Genomic DNA, 21,687 nt, shown 5'->3' with positions numbered 1-21,687 from the left:
ATATATATATATATATATATATATATATATATATATATATATGTATATATACATATATAATAATAATAATTTGTGGAACGTTCGTGGGCGCCGATAACACTCGATGATTTACTTCCTAGGAACCGTATATTATATATGATTTTGTTCAGTTACATGCAAATATAATTCCAACACGAATGTCGTGGTTGTACCTTTGCAAAGGATTTCATATACATCACTTAGCATGTGTGTGCTGCATGTAGACGGACAGAGCCGTTCGAACGCCGACAATGCGATGGAGGAGCGGACAGGAATTCGTACGTCCAGTTTATACACCACTAAGTGGTCCAAATGTACGTCTTCTGGAACAAGCAGACAGGGTGTCCAACACAACGCCGGAGCCTGGTATCAACGGCAGCCCAAAGATTCCACACCATCCTTCAGTACGCATGTTGATAATTAGCACTTGTCTCGTCACGATCACGGAACCCGTATTTCACCTGTATAATAGAATGAAATTAGTCGATTCCCTTCGCTTACTTTTCTGTTATCTCCGACATCACATCTATATCGCTTTTATCCGTTCGTTATTGCACATTCACAATATCTCAACCCTCTGTAAAGGGTAAACCCAGAGATTTTTCTCATCATCAAGTTACACTCGATCCGATTAATCATTAGTCGTACCCGGACCGATGACTTTTAGAACCCGTACTTTTTTATCTCCACGTATTCTTGCACGTTAGAAATTTACATTATATGCTACAAACTAGATGCGTATGCTTGGTAACACTTTTCTCTCCTTTATCCGTACTTAACGTAAGACGTTGAACGTTAAGTACTTCTCTCTCTCTTACTATTAATATTTTCTAATATTTTCTCACGATCTCTGTGTGTGTCTGGTTTAAGGATAACGATATTCAACTAACAAAGTATGTATCAACTAACGATATTCAACTAACAGTGCTGTCTTCCAACGAATCTCTTTTATACGGAGACAAGGTATATATATATCCCTCCCTCGGTCAGGGTTTCCGGCTTCTTATTCAGCGCCCTTTTTTTTTTCACCTTTCCTCTGACAACGGGTTTTCCCCCGCTATCTTCATCGATGAAATTAATTTTCCTCCTTTATTAACTCCATGTGCGCTCCGCGTTGCTCCAGGCGGAATTCCTGAAAAGAAAAATCATTCGTACACAGACAATGCCGCCCCTGGACTTCTCGTTTAACAAGGACTACGAGCCGGAATTCAAGTTCTACGATCCCGCGCTGCTCGAGGCCGTGAAACGAGAGAATCAGGACGTCCACATTTTTTTCCGGCTGCTGGCGCTCTGTCACACCGTTATGCCGGAGGAGAAGAACGGCAAGATCGAATATCAGGCGCAGTCGCCGGACGAGGCTGCCTTGGTGTCCGCCGCGAGGAACTTCGGCTTCGTCTTCAAGGAGAGATCACCGAACAGCATAACGATCGAAGTAATGGGGAAGAAGGAGATTTACGAGCTGCTCTGTATCCTGGACTTCAATAACGTGCGGAAGAGGATGTCGGTGATTCTGCGGAAGGACGGACACCTGCGACTGTACTGCAAAGGCGCCGATAACGTGATCTACGAGCGACTGAAGAAGGATAGCGAGGAGATAATGACGAAGACACTGGACCACCTGAATAAGTTCGCCGGTGAAGGCTTGAGAACACTGTGCCTTTCCGTGAGGGACTTGGACGAGAGCTTTTTCAATAATTGGAAACAACGGCATCAGGAGGCGGCGTTGAGCCATGAAAACAGGGACGACAAGTTAGATGCGATTTACGAAGAGATCGAGAAGGATATGTCGTTACTGGGTGCTACTGCCATCGAGGACAAGTTGCAGGACGGTGTGCCTCAGACCATCGCCAATCTCGGTGTAGCCGGTATTAAACTCTGGGTGTTGACCGGCGACAAGCAGGGTAAGGCTTTTGAAAACTTTTAAGTCGGTCTCCGTGGAATAACGCTCTCTCTCTCTCTCTCTCTCTCGAACATTTTCCGATACAGAAACGGCCATCAACATCGGATACTCGTGTCAGTTGCTGACGGACGATCTCACGGATGTCTTCGTGGTGGACGCCACCACTTACGACGGCGTGGAGACGCAGCTGATGCGGTATTTGGATACCATTAAGACAACCTCGACCCAACAGAACCGGCCGACACTCTCCATCGTCACATTCAGGTGGGACAAGGAAAGGTCAGGCACATGAAAGAGACGGAGTACAATCTATCAATTTTCCTCTATCTTCCGATTCCGATTAACGCATTCATTGAAAGAGAAAAGAAACAAGAAGATCAAAGAGGGAGAGAGAAAAAGAATAATAATCTTTCATATATACTGAATGTGGCACCGTTTCATATAATGCTTTCTATGTCTTATAGTCGTGGCTAAGAATTTATATTTAACTGCCGAAGAGTCGTGTGCGCTTCATACTCAGCTAGCCAGTCGTGTAACGCATTCGTTCGAATCCTATGACGATTTACTTAGGATACAAAGATTGATCCGTTGATTACTACTCACTCACGTGCAACATGATACGACGAATTATATATCTTTATCTTTGCTAGTGCGGCGCTTAATTCATCTTATGCGCACTGATTTTACGTATTTCACTTTCTACTTATCTCTCTCTATTTTCGAAGCTACGGTTGCATGCATCATATGACAGTTACCTTACCGTATATCTCTTTTCTATTTAAAGAAGCGTTACGAAACTATCCTTGGTATCTTGTGTGACTGTCGGACATACTCGAGACTTGTTACATTCAATATCGACAATTGCAATCAGCAATGCGACCGTATTTGAGAATGACAGTAGACTAGATGATTCTGACCTTTTTAAACCACTTCAGATATTTTCCAGATACTGCACAAGCTACGTCTGAGGTATTTTTTATGGATACTCTACGATTCTTAGCGATTATTTATAGTCATAGATAGGCTGAGAATTATTATATATCTCATGATGCTTGATACTCACTCCTTCTCTTTCTGTATGCTTAATAATTTAATCTTAGTCCCATATAACAATAACACAACCGGTATGTCGCTTTTATGTTCACGTTTTTTGTATCTGTAGATATTTAATATAACGCACTGTGTATTCGTTTATAATTAACGTGCATCATACTCTTTAACGGCAACAAGTTACAAATTGTTGTTCGTCATCTTATTAATAAGATTGCGACTCGTTATCTCTTCGCTCAACAATTCTGTCTCGACAATTGTGTGTATCGTCGTGGATCTAAGCCAAATCCTCGAATCGATTCTCTTCATACCAGATCCGCTGTCTTCTTATTTCGAGCGAAATCATCTGTTTTTATTCGAAAGCCATATTTTCTCTGCACAGCAGCGATACAGAGTATAATCCTAGCAGAGACGAGCAGGACGAGCACGAGATGGAACACTCGACGGGATTTGCACTGGTTATCAATGGACATTCTTTGGTTCACGCGTTGCATCCGAAGTTGGAGCATCTTTTTCTCGAAGTATCCAGCCAATGTAAGAAGTCTAGAGGAGGCTTGCTTACGCTTTGAGGAACGCCGTTGAATTAACTGGCTGGGAATTTTTCAGGTAAAGCCGTGATATGCTGTCGGGTGACGCCGCTGCAGAAGGCGATGGTCGTCGAATTAATTAAGAAGAATAAGTCCGCGGTGACTCTGGCAATTGGCGACGGCGCCAACGACGTCTCAATGATAAAAACAGCTCACATCGGCGTTGGTATCAGCGGACAGGAAGGACTGCAGGCCGTCTTAGCCTCCGATTATTCGATAGGGCAATTTAGGTTCTTGGAAAGGCTACTTCTGGTTCACGGCAGATGGTCGTACTATAGAATGAGCAAATTCCTTAGGTATTTTTTTTATAAAAACTTCGCATTCACCCTCTGCCACATCTGGTTCGCCTTCTTCTGCGGATTCAGCGCACAAGTGAGAATATATTAAAGTTTATATTATATATTGTCATATTATTATGTATCGCTATATTGTCATAGAGATTAACGTCCCAATTAGTTGTTGACAAAGTAATCTCACTGTGAAAATTAATTAATCAATTATGATAATACACTTGTTAAGTATGTAACATCTGTTCGAAAGTTTAAACATTTGGGATTCTGATTGTATTAGATTTCTTCAAATTTGTCATAAAATTTCAATTTATAATGTATTCAAAAATGACGGAAATACCATTCAGTGACATGTAACTTTGATTTTATCCCAATTTGTGGCACATGTGGAGATTGTCACAAACTGGGACATTTACCTTACAGCAAAGATAATGAAAGCGAATAAAAGCAAACAATGATGATACGAAGGCGAATATGATTCTTAAGACTCCTTTGTCAGAGCATCTTCTGCTCCGAAGTCGAGATTTTGAATATGCATATAAATTTGACCTACTGACCGTTCAATTTTCAAGAATAATGTAACGCTCGTTGAGAATGATCGGGACAAAATGTATAATCATCCACGAATGTTTCCTTACAGACTGTGTTTGATCCCATGTACATCTCCGTCTACAATCTGTTTTACACCTCGTTACCGGTGCTGGCAGTTGGCATTTTCGATCAGGACGTTAACGATAAGAACAGCTTGATGTATCCGAAACTGTACGCGCCGGGACTGCAGAATCTGCTCTTCAATAAGAAGGAATTTTGTTGGAGCGCTCTGCATGGGTTTTACGCCAGTTGTGTATTATTTTTAGTACCTTATGGCAAGTATCTGGCACGTTATCTGTCACGAATATTACTTCCGCTTTCTCAAGAGGACTCGTCGATCGTCAACGTTAGATCGTAGGAAAATTAAATTTTGCGTACCTTTTAACAGGGACATACAGGGACGGAGTGTCGCCAAAGGGTTATGTACTTTCTGATCATATGCTGTTCGGCAGTGTAGTGGCCACCATATTAGTGATAGTCGTGACCGTTCAAATAGCCCTCGACACGTCGTACTGGACAGTTTTCAATCACATCATGGTGTGGGGCTCGCTCATTTGGTATTTTATTTTAGATTACTTCTACAACTTCGTCATAGGCGGTAGTTACGTCGGCAGTCTCACGATGGTACGTAGCCGCGTGCTTCTGCATTTGCGCCGAAAACGTTCGCGCATGAAAATGTGTTGCTCATTTACCGTATTTCACACACACGTTAAAGAGGCCGCTTATGAAGTTAGTATTTATCAGTCAAAATTACGTTCCTGCATTTATTCCGCTACCTAAATAATAAGTGTTGATTTCAAACGAAATTGAGGTAGACGTATATACACAATATTGTAAATACGAAAAGAAAGAGGCATGTGTATATCTGAATTACCATCAAACTTTTGACGAACACCTTTAAATGCAATGCAGATCAATCTTCTCGTAATATTTTTCACTATTTCGTGACTTATGGGCGATACATTCTTGAGAACGATCAAACTCGGAAGTTGAAACTCGATCTCTCACCGCAGGCTATGTCGGAGGCGACCTTTTGGTTCACAACGGTGATATCCTGCATTATTCTCGTGATACCGGTTCTGTCGTGGAGATTCTTCTTCATGGACGTCAGACCGACACTGTCCGACCGAGTCAGACTGAAGCAAAGATTGGCGCAGCTGCGTTCCCGCCAGAGCCAGGATATACTACGTACACCGTCTACAAGACGTACACGGCGTTCTTTACGCTCGGGCTACGCCTTCGCCCACCAGGAGGGCTTTGGCAGGCTCATCACGTCCGGGAAGATTATGCGCAAATTGCCAAATGGTGCTGACTTTAAGTTCGCTATGCCATTCACAAACAACGTTACGAAGCAGGTGAACGTTGCCACTACGTCACCAAAGGATAATAGTGCATCTAGGAATTCGCACACACTGGACACGATTAATTTATAGTTGGAACGTTTAGTCGATCCCTTCTCTCAGCGAAGACACTGAAAGTGCAGGTGACTAGCGAGCTCTTCTTGATTTACTTAGTTACGGATGTTAGGGTCGAGATCTAACGCGACGAATTTTACCGGTTCCGGTGTATCCCATTGAAATCGTGTTCCCCCGATATCACTTTTGTGGTAATTGAGAGACGCAGGGTGATATTGTGTATGCAGTATTCGAGGGTATCTCGCGGAAGAGTCGATATCTGTGATTTTACGTTACATTTAATTTATTTCTCTTTTTTTTCCTCTCTCTCCCTCCCTCTCTCTNCTCTCTCTCTCTCTCTCTCTCTCTCTCTCTCTCTCTCTCTCTCTCTCTTTATTCTTCAGAAATATTAGAGATATCTTGAATTATATCAAGTAAGGGCAAAATTTCTTGAACAATTAGAACCCCTATTGTGATCTACAACGTATGCCTATGAACAACGATAGTGATAAATGTTGAAATAAATGCAGAAATAACTTTGTTGATGCGTGTGTATCTTTAACGCAATGGATTCCAGTGGGATACATTGAGTTACACTACTACAATAGAAGTAGCATACGCTATTTACGTCTATACATCACTGTTGAGCATTTATGCATCCATTACAGTTTATGACTTAAATGTTACGTACTCACGTGTTCAATCATTTCTCAGCTATATTTTTGCACACTTATTGAATAAACGTGCGGAGCACGCATATATTTGATTTAACATTTTGGCCGCATAATTATGTACGTAAATAGTAATATATGTTCTATGCCGTATGGAAAAATAGCTTATGCTACAATATAGATTTATGTTTTCAATTGTTACTGTGAAATTTTCGTATATATGAAAATGATCTTGAATATTCGCACACTGTATGATATTTTGTTCAATGAAAGTCTCGAAAACAAGAAAAAAACAGCAACTATATATATTTTTTTATTTCGTATATTCTCATATAGAAACAACGTTGGAAGCAAGTATTAAGAGAAAATGCAGCGAAATGTACATTTTCCGTCAATTTGATCTACAATTATAACGTTTGTTTTCAAACATCTGATAATCGAATAGAGATTACAGTTACTTACTTACGCGTATTATCGATGAGATGTTAATTTATAGAAACGACACGCAAAATTGTCGGTTATGCCGTGTAATTTACAGGGCATTTCTCTCGCTAAATAATTGGAACCCCGAATAATTGGGGGGGAAAACAAATATATATTCGGCATTTTAGTATTCGCAATATTCTGTGGATAACTTTCGACCCGTTTTTTTTTTCTTTTTTTTCCCCCGGAAACGTTAGCACGAGGATAACGGTTATGCAATAACGGTGGAAGAAATAATTCGCGTTGTCATGCACTCCTTGTGTACATATATATAGAAGTATTGCATAGAGGTGTCAAAAGTCTTGTAATATCCTACCTTGTATCATATAATTAACCTAGTGCGAACATGATTATTGTAAAAACAAAAAAAAACACGTTTACACGATATACTATTACGGTAAGGATGATAGTTACATTCATAATTGCCTTTATAAAACATTAATACAACAAACGATTAAAATATTGTACTATAGCGCGCATTGATTGTAAATATTTTAAAGAGATATATATATTATATTAAATGTTAAGTATATATACATTTTTTAAAAGAAAGTAATATATAGATAGATCGATCTAAAGAAATACGAAGATAGTAGCTATATTGTATTACACTATCGCGAATGAAGTTTGCCTTGGACTGACTACTGAATACATATAATATTAAAGTAAAAGAAGAAAAAAAACACAGTAGCAACAATGGAGTATGTATTTCTACTTTTAATATTACAACAATGTGAAGTTAGGGAGAAATAGAGTCTGTGCGCGGGGAAAGTAATGTTCCACAATCAAATTATCATTTAAAACGGGGGAGGACATAGGATTTCGTTTTGCTTTTGAACGTTGTGCCTAATCGTCGAACTATACACGTATACACACTTACACAAAGAGCGTGATGAGCTCCTGTAAAATCTCATTGGTTTACGTTACCGGTTTACGTTTGATTATATGTGATGTACACTTCGTCTTCTATGTGAATAAAAAGCGTATTTACTTTAAATTATTAATTTCAAACACATATTCAAAGACAGATATACATTCAGTGGTTGTGTACAACATAATCTCTTCTTTTTGTATCGCATATATGTGCTCGTTGAAAAAAAAAAGGGAGGGGGAAAGAAACGTTTGCAATACAAAAATGATTTCTTTCGAACAAGTTTCTGCAGTTTTTGTCATTTTGCTTATCATATAACGTTGAATTTCTCGCAAATGTTACATTCTTGAGAAAATTGCAGTTGCTCGTCGGTAAAATCAGCAGGGTTGGAAGTTACTTTTTAAAACTAATCCGAGGTCGTTCACGAGTCGTTACAATTCCCGTTACTTTTCTCACCAAGCTTTGGAGACGTCTCTTTCCAATTTGCCATTGCCCATCCTATATGGACATATTCTACATGTACGTGAAGTAACGATTATATTCATTGCTGTTACACAAAAATGTAATTACGTTATCATTATCATTACTAACAGAGAAAAATAACACGGAGTTATTATTAAAAAAAGATAACTGATAACGACGTTACAAGTAATGTATTACTTCCCAACCCTGGTGAGATAGTGGTCAAATCATTTGGTAAATTTCGTACAAGCCGCATATAACTCGCTGCAAAAGATAGATTGTCTTTAAGCTTTCGTGACGATTTCATGTATTTCTGTAAAACAAAGCTTACAAACCACGTAATAAGGTATTATCGAACGACTTTTGCATGGTGAAGATAAGATACTTACCAATAGTCATATAAATGGACTGAAAAAAAATATATATATAATACATATAATTTGACACATATTTATAAACTAAAAACGAGGAGGCTGGAATTGTATAAATATTTCGTCAATATTATACAACCGTGCTATCACGGTAACTTCTTTATATTGACGCATGTATAAACGTGTTTTTTCTTCATATACATGGGAAAAAAGTAAGTTTATACGGTCATATATAAGAAAATGCACAGCCTAGATTTTTCTCGAGGTTGATTTGTACGCACATGTCTGGCTTGGTAAAATACTTTGCGCTACAATAAGCAGTCCTTTGATTATGATTTGTGCGAGATGGTTAATGCGACGTACGTTAGTTTGCCGAATACGGGTGACGATTTTGCTTGTGAAATTGATTCGAGATTCCGACATAATTTGATGTTTTACGTTACTCCTGTATATATTTCGGACATACCGAGTGATTAACTTTTATTTTCTGTGCTAAAAAAAGGACTCGAGTGTCTTCTACTGGCGTCTGGTATCTCTCTCTCTCTCTCTCTCTCTCTCTGTTCGTTGTATACGTGAGAAAAGGAAGAAAGAAGAAATACACAGATATTATTTGAAGATCTTGGTAAAATTAACAATCGATGTGCTTACTTAACGTAAGACGGATAAGAGTTATAACGTAGTCATAAAATGTTGTTGGTTGCATAAACTGTTATATGTATGTTACAATTCAAATGCTGAATCAAATTTGGAAGCGAAGTGTATCGGTCCGCTGCATGTGCTCTACTACTGATTACGTGAATCAAACAGCAATCGGCCGGGACACACACGGAATTCCGAACACACGTAATGATAATAATAATAATAATTTACTTGTACCTTCAGTATAGTTTTGCGTAACTGTATTTTCTCATAGCAGTTTGTGCACACTTTTTCCGTAAACATTTCTTCAAAACGGTTTCTCACTTGTTACGCGTTCTTTATGAGATACTAGTATATGACAATAATGCGAACAGTTAAATATAATACGAATACGCATTATATTATATGTGATCGCTAAATAGTATCAATTATATCTTTGCGTTATTTGAATATCTCTCGCCTGAAATAAACAATAATCTTTCAGTAATTTAGTTCTTCTCATCGCATGTATTCAAAACTATCGTTTCTTTCTGGCACACTGTTTCTCCACGGGATATTTCCTTGTTGATATATTTTTACCTTTTTTTCTTTATAGAGACTTTTTTCAGTGTTTTTATATACCGTTTTCTCAAGTCAATTTCTTTCTATCGGTGTTAAGATTATTAGGATTAACGTATCGCACGATAGAGCCATGCAGAGGCGCATCTTACGTAAATCAACATTACAATTTAAGGTGTTCCTTGTACAATGTACGCGCTAATGGAGTCTAATATGATCGCGAAATTATATAATATATGTTGTAATACGCGTAGAGGTAGAGAGCAAGAAATAGGAAGATGATTGCGATATCGAGTAGTAGCATACTTTAATCCCTATCGTAATTCTTAGTTACACACATGAAAACATCTAAACACGAGATAATTCCATCGACGTACCGATGATGATACGTTTCGGCACACTGGCTGCATTGCTTCCGCGCCGTTACATTTGATTTAACGAGATAAGATTTCCGGTCAGCGGGCGCAACCGTTACAGGAAAGATTCCTCGTTATTCCATGTTCTCGCACAATTTTTCTGCTTAAATCACGATATTTTAACGTTTCACGAAAAAAAAAAACACAATTCATCTCGATAACGCGTATGATCACACACAGACCTGGTTTTTCATTTTCCGGTTAGCTCGTGGTTTAGGTTTAACCTGACGATAATGTAAAAATTATGTTTTTCTATTCACGTTTAATCATTGGACCTTAAAAGTTACCACTACATCCCGGACAACGCAATGTCTAAAATCGGGATAGGACGTCTCAAAGGCGTTCTTCAGACATTAGAAACACAAAATACTGCAAAGATATCTTCAAGACGTCTTATGTCTCGATTTTAGACATTGTGCTTCCTGGGATCAGTTTAATGATTAACCGCAAATAGAAGAACACAATTTTTGTATTATCATCAGTTTATAAGTCTGCAATTTAACTAGAAAATGAGAAATCGGGCTAGTCGAGGGTGTTTCATCCTTCGTCCGAAACTGATCTCACCCGATCGCTACGTTCGCTTCCTCATCGGTCATTGCGTTTTCTCTATTACTTTCCTGAGGATTTCGATGTTTAAATGCTAATACTAGCACGTACAGTTATAGGAGCAATTGCCGTTGAATCGTACGGAGAAAATTTCGCGTAGGTGTTACTTATAGTTGAATCTGAATGAAGGGGACCACAAGTACAATACGTTTTTAACGTAAACTTATTATTTACACACTTTTATTACGACGCTTCTCGAGATTGCTTCTACGAATGTCGATTGAGTCCTCCTTTTCATCAAGGAAACTCTCGCGCACTCCGTTTGTCCGTTTATCCGCGTTATGTTCAAGATGTTCGTGATACTGGTCTAAAGAAACGAAGAAGGTATACTTGTAATATCTGTAATATAGCCGACAGAGCGCGTCGCGTATGAAAAGAGAAACGTGTAAATAAAGGCAAAAAGGGGAAAAAGGATAATGTGCTTCGTCAGATTTAAATAATCTCACGAGAGTCGATGTATATTTATATGTAAATTAAACGATGGCCGTAATCTCCGGACGCAGTTCATAAAATGAAATAAAATGGACAAGTTGTGCGGATTATTTTGCAAAACTTTGCTTTTGCATCGAGTTTAATAAACGGGTCGGGAAGAAGACAAGACGCGTATACACATACACATATATATATACACTCACACACACATACACACATGAGATACTTAGGCGTCTCAAGTATCGCTTCAGTATTCAAATGCACCTGTCACCTGTCTAAGTTGCGCTTCGTACGTAAGATATGTAAGGTATATAATTTCGCCCGGCTTTTCGCGCGGCCTGTCGTTAAATTTAAGGCATCCGTTTTGCGTTTTACGTGTATAACGTCGACAGACGGAGCGGGTGACGGAGGGGGGGGAGATGGATTTTTCCGTTCGTCAGAAGTCCGAACACGGCCGACTCATGTTGATATGTGCATTGATAACATAATAAATTAAGAATGATCTTGTACTAATTGTACTTTCGTTGCACAACAGTATTTATTTGCAGTATGGATACACATGTAGCGTATGTAGTGTACGCAGTGTGTCTCGTGGTTTGGTGATTCCACCGAGAAGGGGGCGGCTCTTCGTGAAAGAACATCTCACTGTGCATCTCTCGCTTGTTTTTTTTTTTTATGAAAAGTTATCCCCTTTTCAACCGCATTACGGGCAGTGGGAAAATTCATTTTAATAAATGAGGCAAACGTCCCGGTAATTGAACGTGTCCCAATGATCGAAATATTAATAATATATATGTGTTTATTAAGATGCCTATCAATAAATAAATGAAACAAAATCACAGACTAACGAAACATTTCTCTTCATTTATTATATTGTTCTGTATAGTGAAAAGCATTTTAATAAAGAAAAATACGTCAATAATATTCCAATCATTGAAACATGTATGTTCAATCATTGGGATGTTTACCTTATATTGGAATCGAGTATACGTTCATAGACTTTCGAAAGAAAGAGAGAGAGAGAGAGACGCAATCAATCAATATAATAGGAACATTATTTCCAACAGAACCACGGACTTAACGAAATGCTGCCCTCTGATCAAAATTCATCGACTTTTTCACAAATCATAAGTTTTCGAGTAGTGTTTGTAACTTATTTCATTTTTCCCCTTTCATTTCCTCGAAATATTGATCGAAACACCAATATTGGGCCCATGGCGCGTACAGAAACGTAAGGAGTAAGAAAATTGACCATTCACAGTTGATTATTCTTCAAGCACAAGGAGAATAATCGACTGTGATTCGTCAATCTTCTTACTGTTTATCTTTTAACGGCATCATGGGCTTTAACGATACGGTCGTGTGCACTATTGAATTAACGCAGTGTGCGGAGGTATCGCGGTTGATCACCTGTTGACGCTTCAGCGATTTGTGACTAGCCTAATCGACGCTTTCGTATCACTATTCAAAAATCGAACATCTCAGTCTACAAAACCGTTCAACAATTAACCATCGGGGTTTCTCGCGCGTTTTTAAATTAATAAAACTAACAACGCAACGTTGTACTTTTTAACATACGTACATACGTTATTATTGCTACTCATTGTACACTCTCACTCCGTTCTTCCTTATTCACTCGCACATGGATTATCACTATTATTGTCGCGAGACACCTGCGTGATATGTTCAAACGTGAACTGTCGCATTAATTTCTATTGGAAATATATTGTTTTTATCAGATTATTAGATTCGTTTTGTTGTATGCTCCTTGTATGCGTATAAACATACACATACGAGTACAGATACAAGAGTATATATCATTATTGTGAAAATTTAAGTAATATGTAATACTTTTACCGTACAAAATTGTTCATCGCGATGTGATACACTATTTGCAGTATCAGACTAGAGATATCTATTCCTCTAATCCTCCCGAACTTGCCATTGCGGATGAAATACGACGGGATTTTTGACTGATGTTTCGGAAGAATTTTGATGACAATATCGGAACCCATTTCCATTTTTTCTAATATCAGTCATCGTTAAAACTGTAGCCGTTTGGCTAACGAAACGCCGTCTGCTGATTCTAGCAATTTCCTCTTCAGACTCGGCCTTTCTTCCGGCTGCTGTTTAATAACTGAGGGCAAAGGTAACTTGGGCCCGGGCGTTGGAGCGGGCTTGTTACTGAAATACGGCATCTGCAGCGCTTGATCGCACGTACATCTTTCCAGCGGATTCACATTTAACAGGCTAGCGATTAGATCTAGAAGGTCATCACCGGCAGCAGTGAATATGTGCTTCAACGGTGTCCCGGGGAAGGGCTTGAATTGAATAAAATCCGGCAATTCAATCATCCCCGGCCATGTTTCTTCCGTAGGAGTTCCTAATGTCTAAGAAAACAGAACATGTTCCAAATTACAGAAAAATTTGTTAACATTTCCTTAGATTAGAAAGTCTAATATGCACGTGACAAAACAATATATAGAATGTTCCTCCATTAGGAGAACACTTAAATATCTTGGGGGGGCCTAAATATGGGGATCTTGAAAAAATCGAAGAAAATGACTAGAAAAATTTGTCTCCCACGATATTTCTTTTGCGAAACCGTTCAACTTGTGCTCTAAGCACTTCTTGTATAATTAAAATCAAAGGAAATACTTAGGTGTTTTCCTCATACTGAGATATCCTGTACATAATGATATACAAACCTGAAATATCCTTGTGAGCTGATCCAAGTCAGATTCACCAGGCAGAAACGGTACTCGCAGCAGAAGCTCGGCCAATATACAACCCACTGCCCACATGTCAATCGCGGTACCATAAAGTCTAGCACCATAAAGTAACTCGGGCGCTCTGTACCACCTTGTAACCACTTGATGAGTATTTATCCGATTAGGCGACCCGAAGAATTTTGCTAAACCAAAGTCCCCAATCTTCAGAACACCCTCTGAATTAACTAATAAATTGTTTGGCTTTAAATCCCTATGGAGTATCCAGTTAAAATGGAGATAATCTAAGCCTTGCAGGGTCTGGATCATATATGCCTTGATATTAGCTGCAGTTAGAACAATATTGTTATCTTTTATTATCACTTCCAGATCAGTATCCATGAAGTCAAATACCAATGACACATTTGACTTATGGCCGAAAACATCTAAAAATAGATAATCATACATGCACAACTGTAAAAGTCTGTTTATATTTCCATATATAGTTTGCGTTTCATTGTTTACTTAGAGAATTTTATATTAGAAATAATTACCCAACAGACCGATGATATTGTCGTGCTTTAGTTCTTGCAACAGCTTGATCTCGCGCAAGGCAGTTCGATTTATACCATCTCTGGCTTCTGCTCGACTACCCACCTTAATCTATAAAAATTTATATATTATAAGTGAGTCACACATATCGGATAAATGTGTATGAATCTCGTGCAGGAAGGTAACCAACCTTTTTTACAGCTACAATGTTATTTGTTTCTATATCCCTGGCTTTATAAACTGTGGCAAACTGAAATGTACGATATATAACACATGTATGTATATTACGTATATAATACATACATATACATATAATTATATACATTACAAAATATATTAAAAAACTTATATATTGAAATACTCCTACATAATATACAATATAATATAATATTATAAAACGATAACAAATTTCGATTCTAACCTGCCCTTCGCCCAAGAAGTCAATTTTCTCATATCTTCGTACTTTTTCCATCATCGTGATCATTCGTGCAACATTCGATTACGTTTTATTTACCTTTCAGTAATCGCAATTATTTGCAAAACGTGAACAAGTTCTAAACGACTTGCACTTGTATAATGACAGAGGAAAGCGATGGCACGATGCTGTCGTTGCGAGAATATAACCATTAACTGGAAATGTTTCAATTTAATTCTTTTTTTAAAGAATGAAAATTCCTCTTCTAAAATTCCTTTGAAAATTCGGCTGATTTCTATATTGATAGAATTTATTTGGTGCTCTTCGATTCGATTATCTTATTGTTATTATAAAAGAATAGTTTCATGATAAAAGAAGAGTTTATTTGACCCCAAGGATAATCATTTCTCGAGAATTATACAGTAGATAAGAACAGCCTTAATAGATTTAGGGATACCGCAGACTAAAAACAGCCTTAATAGATATAGGGATACCGCAGACTAAGAACAGCCTTAATAGATCTAGGGATACCGCAACTAAAAATAACACGAATACGAGGGGCGATTGTGATTGGTGGGGGCCCCCAGCGAATCGGAGAGCGTCGCGGAAGGGGGAGAACGTTTGAAATGAAAGAAGGGGAAATGGCGGGCGGTAGCATGCAAACGCTGGAAGTGAGAGGACGCGCGTTCAAGGAAGCGGAAAACTACGTAAAAACGAAAGGGACCCTGGAGAAGTTGCTGACGGACGGGAAAGCTGGCGGAGACGTCCTGGTGCCCATCTCCTGGTGGAGGCCCAAGGAGACGCGGGGAAACGACTGGTCGTCTGGTGACGGTAAGTGGGCTAAAAAATCGCCACAGTTCCCCCTCGTAACTTTCCCGAAAAAATCGAATCCTCCTCGTCGGAGAACCGAAGCATCCGGTGGGAAGCTCGACGCGGAACGCGGTACCAGTGATTGGAACCGAAAAACCACGTTTAAAAGAGAAAGAATCCCGTCGTCGGCGGAATCAAACGGCTGCCCGGTACGATAAGCGACGTCATACTGCGCCATCCCGCCGTGCGCGCCCGAACTTGTCTCGACGTGTTCGCGACGATAGTCCTACGTCGGGATAGATCTATTAAGAATAAAATATCCTCGAACTACGACGCGTGGGGATAATTGTTTTATTTTATCGGCGTATCGGTCCGGAAAATAATTACGTCTTACATATATAAAATACATATATAAAACATATATTACATATATAAAACATATATTACATATATAAAATAATTACGTCTTACATATATAAAATACATATATAAAACATATATTATATATATAAAATAATTACGTCTTACATATATATGGCTTAGACCGCGTGATATTGAGAGATTAGTCATGTAAGATTCGTTCATCATATTTTTTTTTATCAGCCGCATTGTATTCATCGCTCACCTGTACATACTTATTCCGTGTCCAACAAGTGCATTAAATATCATCAAACTTTTCGTATGATTCTGTTTTTGTTCATTAGGTTCGTTTTGCTCTTATAGGATTTATAGATCCGTATTTTTTGTTATCGTTTTATTTTTTTTTTTAAATAGATTTCATCTTATTTGCTCTAACGGGGTACATGTTCATTCTTTCGCGTTTTTCCTATCCCCATTCCCAGTGTTTGAGCGTCCGGTGATCCGAACATCTCTTCGGGGACGACGACGACGACGACTCTATCAGGGAGGGAATCCCTCTATACAACCCCTAACAATAAAGGCGCATCTGGGGAGACTTGGCCGGTCCAGCTTCTCGGGCCTGGAGTTTGGGCGAAGCTCTCAAAAACAAAAACGCCCTGGCGACCGTGGACGGGCAACGGGATCCGTGGGGAAATTCACTTCTAAAGGTTCGGAGAGACCTGGGGGACTAAACGTTTTCACTCAGCTAGTGACATCTGGTCACAACAGTACATTCAATACTGGAACGTAGCCTAATTAGAAGCTTGTATAAAGTTTTACGTCTTTTACACGATACAACCTGTAAGTATACTTATTATCGCTGAATCAACTTGGTTTCAGAAGTTAAAGTTAACCGATATCGAACACGATGCTTATTTTTTCAGATTCGAAGTGATGTATATAGATTCGCGCTGTTAAACCGAATAAGTGCGGAATAACTGACATAACCCTTCGAAACACTGTTCTGCGATCATTGCTACTTGAAAATATGTTAATTCAAACCCAACAGAAATTATTGTTCAATGCGATAGTGAAATATGGCAAATGGTGGAAGTACAGTACTTCAGCTGTCAGCGAAGTCAAGGATAAGACTCCGTCCAACGCAGAATCATTGTACTTACCCATCGAAGATTTGAGCTATAAAGCCAGAAAGAGGAGAAAAGATGATGCTTTGTGTGAGAAGATCAAGAATTTGGAAACTGTGGAGGAGAAACTGATCCAGCTCAACATGCCACGATATTATGGCTGGAAACTGTTACTTTTAAAAGAAGATAAACTACCGTATAATTCATTGAAGTACATCCAGTATATCACGAGAACGCACATTATGAAAGAGCCTGGTCTTCCAGCTACCTACAACAACGTGATTTCCACCGAACAATTGGATAGCATTGTGGAAGCGGTCAAAAATAACATAGCGGATGACATAGCTTTCGAACATTGCAGCAGACAGTTAGTAATATAGTATTATATCAGTGTTAGATCAAATGTGTAAAAAAAACGAACAATTATGCTCAAATAACAACTATATAAATAATTACCCAACAGATCATTATGAGATCATTGACAGTTAACAACTTATGATTACTTGCCTATTCAAGCTGCATATATAATTAGATATTATGCTCGAGCTTTTATATTCTATGCTGATAGTTTATCATATTGCAGGAGGAAGCACGAAGTAAGTGATGAAGATTTAGAAAATAAATTGAAGATGGAAGATATTATTTCCAAAGCTATAATCGAAAGAATTAATAGAACGATGTTAACGCATCTATCTTCCAAGTACTCACACTTGTTGAATACTGAGGTCGACATCGAGCCAAGATTGGAAGCATCTTGGTTCATGGGTACGGAACCTCAAGAGAAAGTGAGAAAATTCAGAGAAAAACGAAAGTTACCGGACGATTATATCGACGAGCCAGTTAACTTTCCTGTTCAATATCTGGGTCAACCTGTCATAAATCTAAGATATAAACATCCATTGAGAGAGATTATTTCTCTGAGCGAGTGTGAAAACCCAGACTTGGATGTGCCTACGTTCAAGTACTCCCCTGGAGTGATGGGTTTCAAGTTAGATCGGCGACACGTGACCAACATACCCGGATTTTGGCCCGGCGATGAGCACGAATTTGGATTGTTGTCTTATCACAGTTGTGTTCACCTTTGCAGAAGATCGCAGAATTACGACGATGTGTCAGAGGCTAAGATAGCGAAAGCCATTTTAGCATCTTACAGTTGGTTATTGACACAAGCCTGTTATCAAGGTCGTTACACACAGGATCGCTTTTTAAATATTAAATTTATAGATTACCTCGTATCTACAATTATACGTAAAATTTCAGGTTTCTCGACGTTTAACGATATAACGTATCCACTGACTACACAAACGATCGTAACGGATGGACAGTGGTGGTCGTTTTTCGCCTATCAACTTAACACTCTGTTGCTGCATTGCGAGCACATAGACACGAATCCAAAGCGCAACATATGCTGGGTCACGGAGCCTATGAAGTTGTTTGATAAGATAGAAGATGAGAAGATTCACGGCTTAAATGAAGAGGTTCTCAAGAACCTGATCAAGTTTTACGCGAATGTGCCCGAAGAGAGGGTAGGTGTGGATTTGAAGCCGTATTTGGGGAAATCCGTGAAAGTAATAGCCGATATAGAGCACGACGAGAGACGAAACTGGCTCGAGGAGCATTACAAGTATATCGCGAGCAACAGACCGCGGCACAAGTGAGTGTTAAGGAATAGCGTTATCATTTTAGCAATTATCTTCTTGCTGTGGAATTCCTCCCTTCACTTAACCAGCAAATTGAATCATGGTAACACTGTATATATTAATTCAATATACGTCTCCTTTTCCTCTTTTCAGACGAATATCCGAGATATATAACTGGCAGAGAATCTATGTCATTAATCATAAGACTCGTCAGCTGGATAAGAAACGTGAACCATTTGAACGCGGAATCAATATATACCGACGTAGATTAGACGACCACCAGCCACGTTACATACCGAAGTGTTTACGGGAGAACCCTAAATTAAAGAAGGTGGGAAAATGGGCCAAGACGTACTACCCGTAACTTAAGGTACATGCATAGTCATTGTTGAACATACATAAATATAAAAGTGATTATGTAAAAAAGGTGATTATTAATTTTGCAACGATACGTATAATTCCATAACAATCCATACGATCCATCGTTCCTCTCAAACATGTTTATCACAATATTTACATTGTCACACAGCCCTGATTTCCCTTGTAAAGGGCAGGGCGATAAGGATTTGTAGATACATATATTTATCCGCGTCTAAAGTCTTAAATAGTCGACTTTCCGCATTCTTGTGGTGCTCGATATATCAGCGTAGTGAAAGATTTCTCGGGTTGCTGTAGACATATCTTACCGGACATGGCATCGTCTTGAATGCAGATATTGTGGGGAATATTATCTCTGTGACAGAAAAATATTGGATTATTTCGAGAAGTCTTAATGTATCATCCCAAAAAATCGTGCACTGGTCTACGAAGGAATCCGGAAATTCGATTCCACGTTCTTTCCGATGATAAGAATTACTGCACGGTTTTTTTTTTTTTTGGGATAACATGTGTCGTGCTTGTTCGCACAAATCGTTTGATATGCCTGCCAATTGATAACAAATGATTATTAAATTACATTAATTTCGGCAATATATATGTAAATGAACCGAGCCGATAGATCATCGTTCACATACGTGTCGTTCAAATGAAAATGATTTAGCGTAAAATTACCACTCGGTATTGGCCTATTAAACGATCAATGCGAACAAGGCTATCGATATTAATGATATAAGTGTTTTTCACTAACTTGTTCATGATCACGATCACGATTCCCTCGTTTGTGCAGAAAGCTACAGCTTTAACATTTGAATAGTCTTCAAAACAATTCTTATAGCTAAATTCTGAAGAAATTCTTGTGGAATTGCGCGGAACAAATTTGCTGACGTGATAAAGCGCGTAATACATGGGTTGTTTGTAGAACTCGTCATTCTCCGGCATTACAATAATAGGCGAATCCACATAGTTTTTAGCCCAATTCGGCATGCCGTGTTTGTCGAGCGCTAAATTCCAATCCACCCATCCGGACACCCAATGTAACATATTCTGGGAACATATCCAGCAATTCTCATAATAGGGCTAGGTGTATGAGTAGAGTTCGACATTTCATTTGCGACTTGTCGCCTTTGAGTGAAATAACTAATGCATATTATAGAAAAACTCTCTTATCAACTTTGCAGGGGTTGATTAGCTAACCAAAGTCATTTCAAATGGTTCCCGTGAACATTCTCACCATGCGTTCAGAGCTAAAATACGACTGTCAGATTTTTCTTACGGCTTTATCGAGAGTATGTTCTTCTTCGTACTAAGTAAACGAAATCCGAGAACAGGCGTGTTTTTTCGTATTCAGATTCTGTAAATATGACGTATACAAACCTCGATTATATCTTGAAGATACTTCTCCCCTCGTTCCCATGATCCAAGTTTCACCTTTTCTCTCTCAAGGAGGCTGCTGCCTGCAAGCAAAGGATTAGTCGACTTGAGCCTTCCCAATAATATTATTGTAACAATGCCTTCGTTGCTTCGTTTTATCAAAACTATATAAGACGAATGATATGTGCTTACCGGTGCACGCCTCGGTCATCAGTATAAATTTATTCGGATACTCATTGTGCAATTTGTCCAATCGGGATAACGAGAACAGCTTGTTCGCATACCAATGATACGCAGTACCAGTAAATAGTTCCTTGGCTTTATCAGACTTGAACATAATATCAAGAATTTCCGGTATAAAGAAACGTTGGTCATCCAACGCCATGTAAGTAGGCTCGTATCCAGCTTCGGACAAGGTCGGTTGTAGATTTTTTGTGCAAAAGTTCGCCGCTGTCGTGGCGGTCCACTTCATAGCGTTAAAAGGGAAGATGGGGAAGTATCCGTCAAGTGGCTCATTACCCGGGGTCATACCCCATATATCTATATCTTTCTCCTTGTATGCGTCGAAGAATTTACGAATATAATCGGCATATAGCTGATAGTATTCAGGTTTCAATGCACCTGTTGGATCATTGTATCGTGTTACGCGATTTCTCTTATATACACAATCCCGGGAAAAAATTTTTCATATATAATTATATACAGAATATGTTCGTATATATAAAAACATATAATTATATATTAATATATATTTATAATATTATACTTATAATATTATAAGTATAATCAATAAAATTATATATATATAATCGTATAACTTTATCATCACTTCATGTACAATTACATATTTTTATATATATATATATGACCCTTTATACATGATAATTATTATATCTAATTGTATATGAAAAATTTTTTCTCGGGATTATACATGATCTTTAATTTTTTAGAGGGCGCTTACCTATAACAAGGGGTCGGTCAAAATCATTG

The 21,687-nt window shown here is 38.5% G+C and overlaps 4 protein-coding genes across 15 annotated transcripts in view; 2 read left to right on the top strand and 2 right to left on the bottom strand.

The window, feature by feature from the left end:
• LOC106747320 (phospholipid-transporting ATPase ID) overlaps positions 1 to 7,981 on the top strand; it is a 63,552-nt gene extending 55,571 nt beyond the window's left edge. For 4 of the 9 annotated variants that reach the window (XM_014624769.1, XM_014624762.1, XM_014624778.1 and 1 more), the window contains 8 exons: positions 243 to 422; positions 1,178 to 1,919; positions 2,005 to 2,197; positions 3,351 to 3,502; positions 3,575 to 3,927; positions 4,486 to 4,711; positions 4,825 to 5,060; positions 5,450 to 7,981. In XM_014624769.1, coding sequence (XP_014480255.1) covers positions 243 to 422; positions 1,178 to 1,919; positions 2,005 to 2,197; positions 3,351 to 3,502; positions 3,575 to 3,927; positions 4,486 to 4,711; positions 4,825 to 5,060; positions 5,450 to 5,869 — 2,502 coding nt within the window. In that variant the 3' untranslated portion in view covers positions 5,870 to 7,981. The remainder of the gene's footprint in view (positions 1 to 242; positions 423 to 1,177; positions 1,920 to 2,004; positions 2,198 to 3,350; positions 3,503 to 3,574; positions 3,928 to 4,485; positions 4,712 to 4,824; positions 5,061 to 5,449) is intronic. The other 5 variants (XM_014624787.1, XM_014624784.1, XM_014624753.1 and 2 more) reach the window with 4 other exon arrangements.
• Positions 6,182 to 15,404, bottom strand: LOC106747389 (cyclin-dependent kinase 7). The gene is made up of 5 exons (XM_014624871.1): positions 15,021 to 15,404; positions 14,790 to 14,849; positions 14,602 to 14,710; positions 14,048 to 14,493; positions 6,182 to 13,729 (listed from the first exon to the last, which is right to left on the bottom strand). The coding sequence occupies exons 1-5, from the start codon at positions 15,081 to 15,083 to the stop codon at positions 13,382 to 13,384; spliced, it is 1,026 nt and encodes a 341-aa protein (XP_014480357.1). The 5' UTR covers positions 15,084 to 15,404; the 3' UTR covers positions 6,182 to 13,381.
• Positions 15,405 to 16,913: 1,509 nt separating this feature from the next.
• On the top strand, positions 16,914 to 19,368 carry LOC106747429 (28S ribosomal protein S30, mitochondrial). Its single transcript, XM_014624931.1, has 5 exons — positions 16,914 to 17,024; positions 17,108 to 17,675; positions 17,892 to 18,490; positions 18,569 to 18,962; positions 19,102 to 19,368. The coding sequence occupies exons 2-5, from the start codon at positions 17,212 to 17,214 to the stop codon at positions 19,310 to 19,312; spliced, it is 1,668 nt and encodes a 555-aa protein (XP_014480417.1). The 5' UTR covers positions 16,914 to 17,024; positions 17,108 to 17,211; the 3' UTR covers positions 19,313 to 19,368.
• An 18-nt stretch (positions 19,369 to 19,386) lies between these two features.
• LOC106747405 (glucosylceramidase-like) overlaps positions 19,387 to 21,687 on the bottom strand; it is a 141,753-nt gene continuing 139,452 nt past the window's right edge. For all 4 annotated transcript variants that reach the window (XM_014624898.1, XM_014624920.1, XM_014624905.1 and 1 more), the window contains exons 5-8: positions 20,890 to 21,318; positions 20,701 to 20,780; positions 20,075 to 20,370; positions 19,387 to 19,681 (exon numbers count right to left, since the gene is read on the bottom strand). In XM_014624898.1, coding sequence (XP_014480384.1) covers positions 19,549 to 19,681; positions 20,075 to 20,370; positions 20,701 to 20,780; positions 20,890 to 21,318 — 938 coding nt within the window. In that variant the 3' untranslated portion in view covers positions 19,387 to 19,548. The remainder of the gene's footprint in view (positions 19,682 to 20,074; positions 20,371 to 20,700; positions 20,781 to 20,889; positions 21,319 to 21,687) is intronic.

This window comes from Dinoponera quadriceps, unplaced genomic scaffold (genome assembly GCF_001313825.1).
Source record: "Dinoponera quadriceps isolate SergipeBrazil2010 unplaced genomic scaffold, ASM131382v1 scaffold167, whole genome shotgun sequence".
Lineage (NCBI taxonomy): Eukaryota > Metazoa > Arthropoda > Insecta > Hymenoptera > Formicidae > Dinoponera > Dinoponera quadriceps.
Note: the sequence above shows the minus strand (reverse complement) of the source record. Positions and strands in the feature narration are given on the sequence as shown.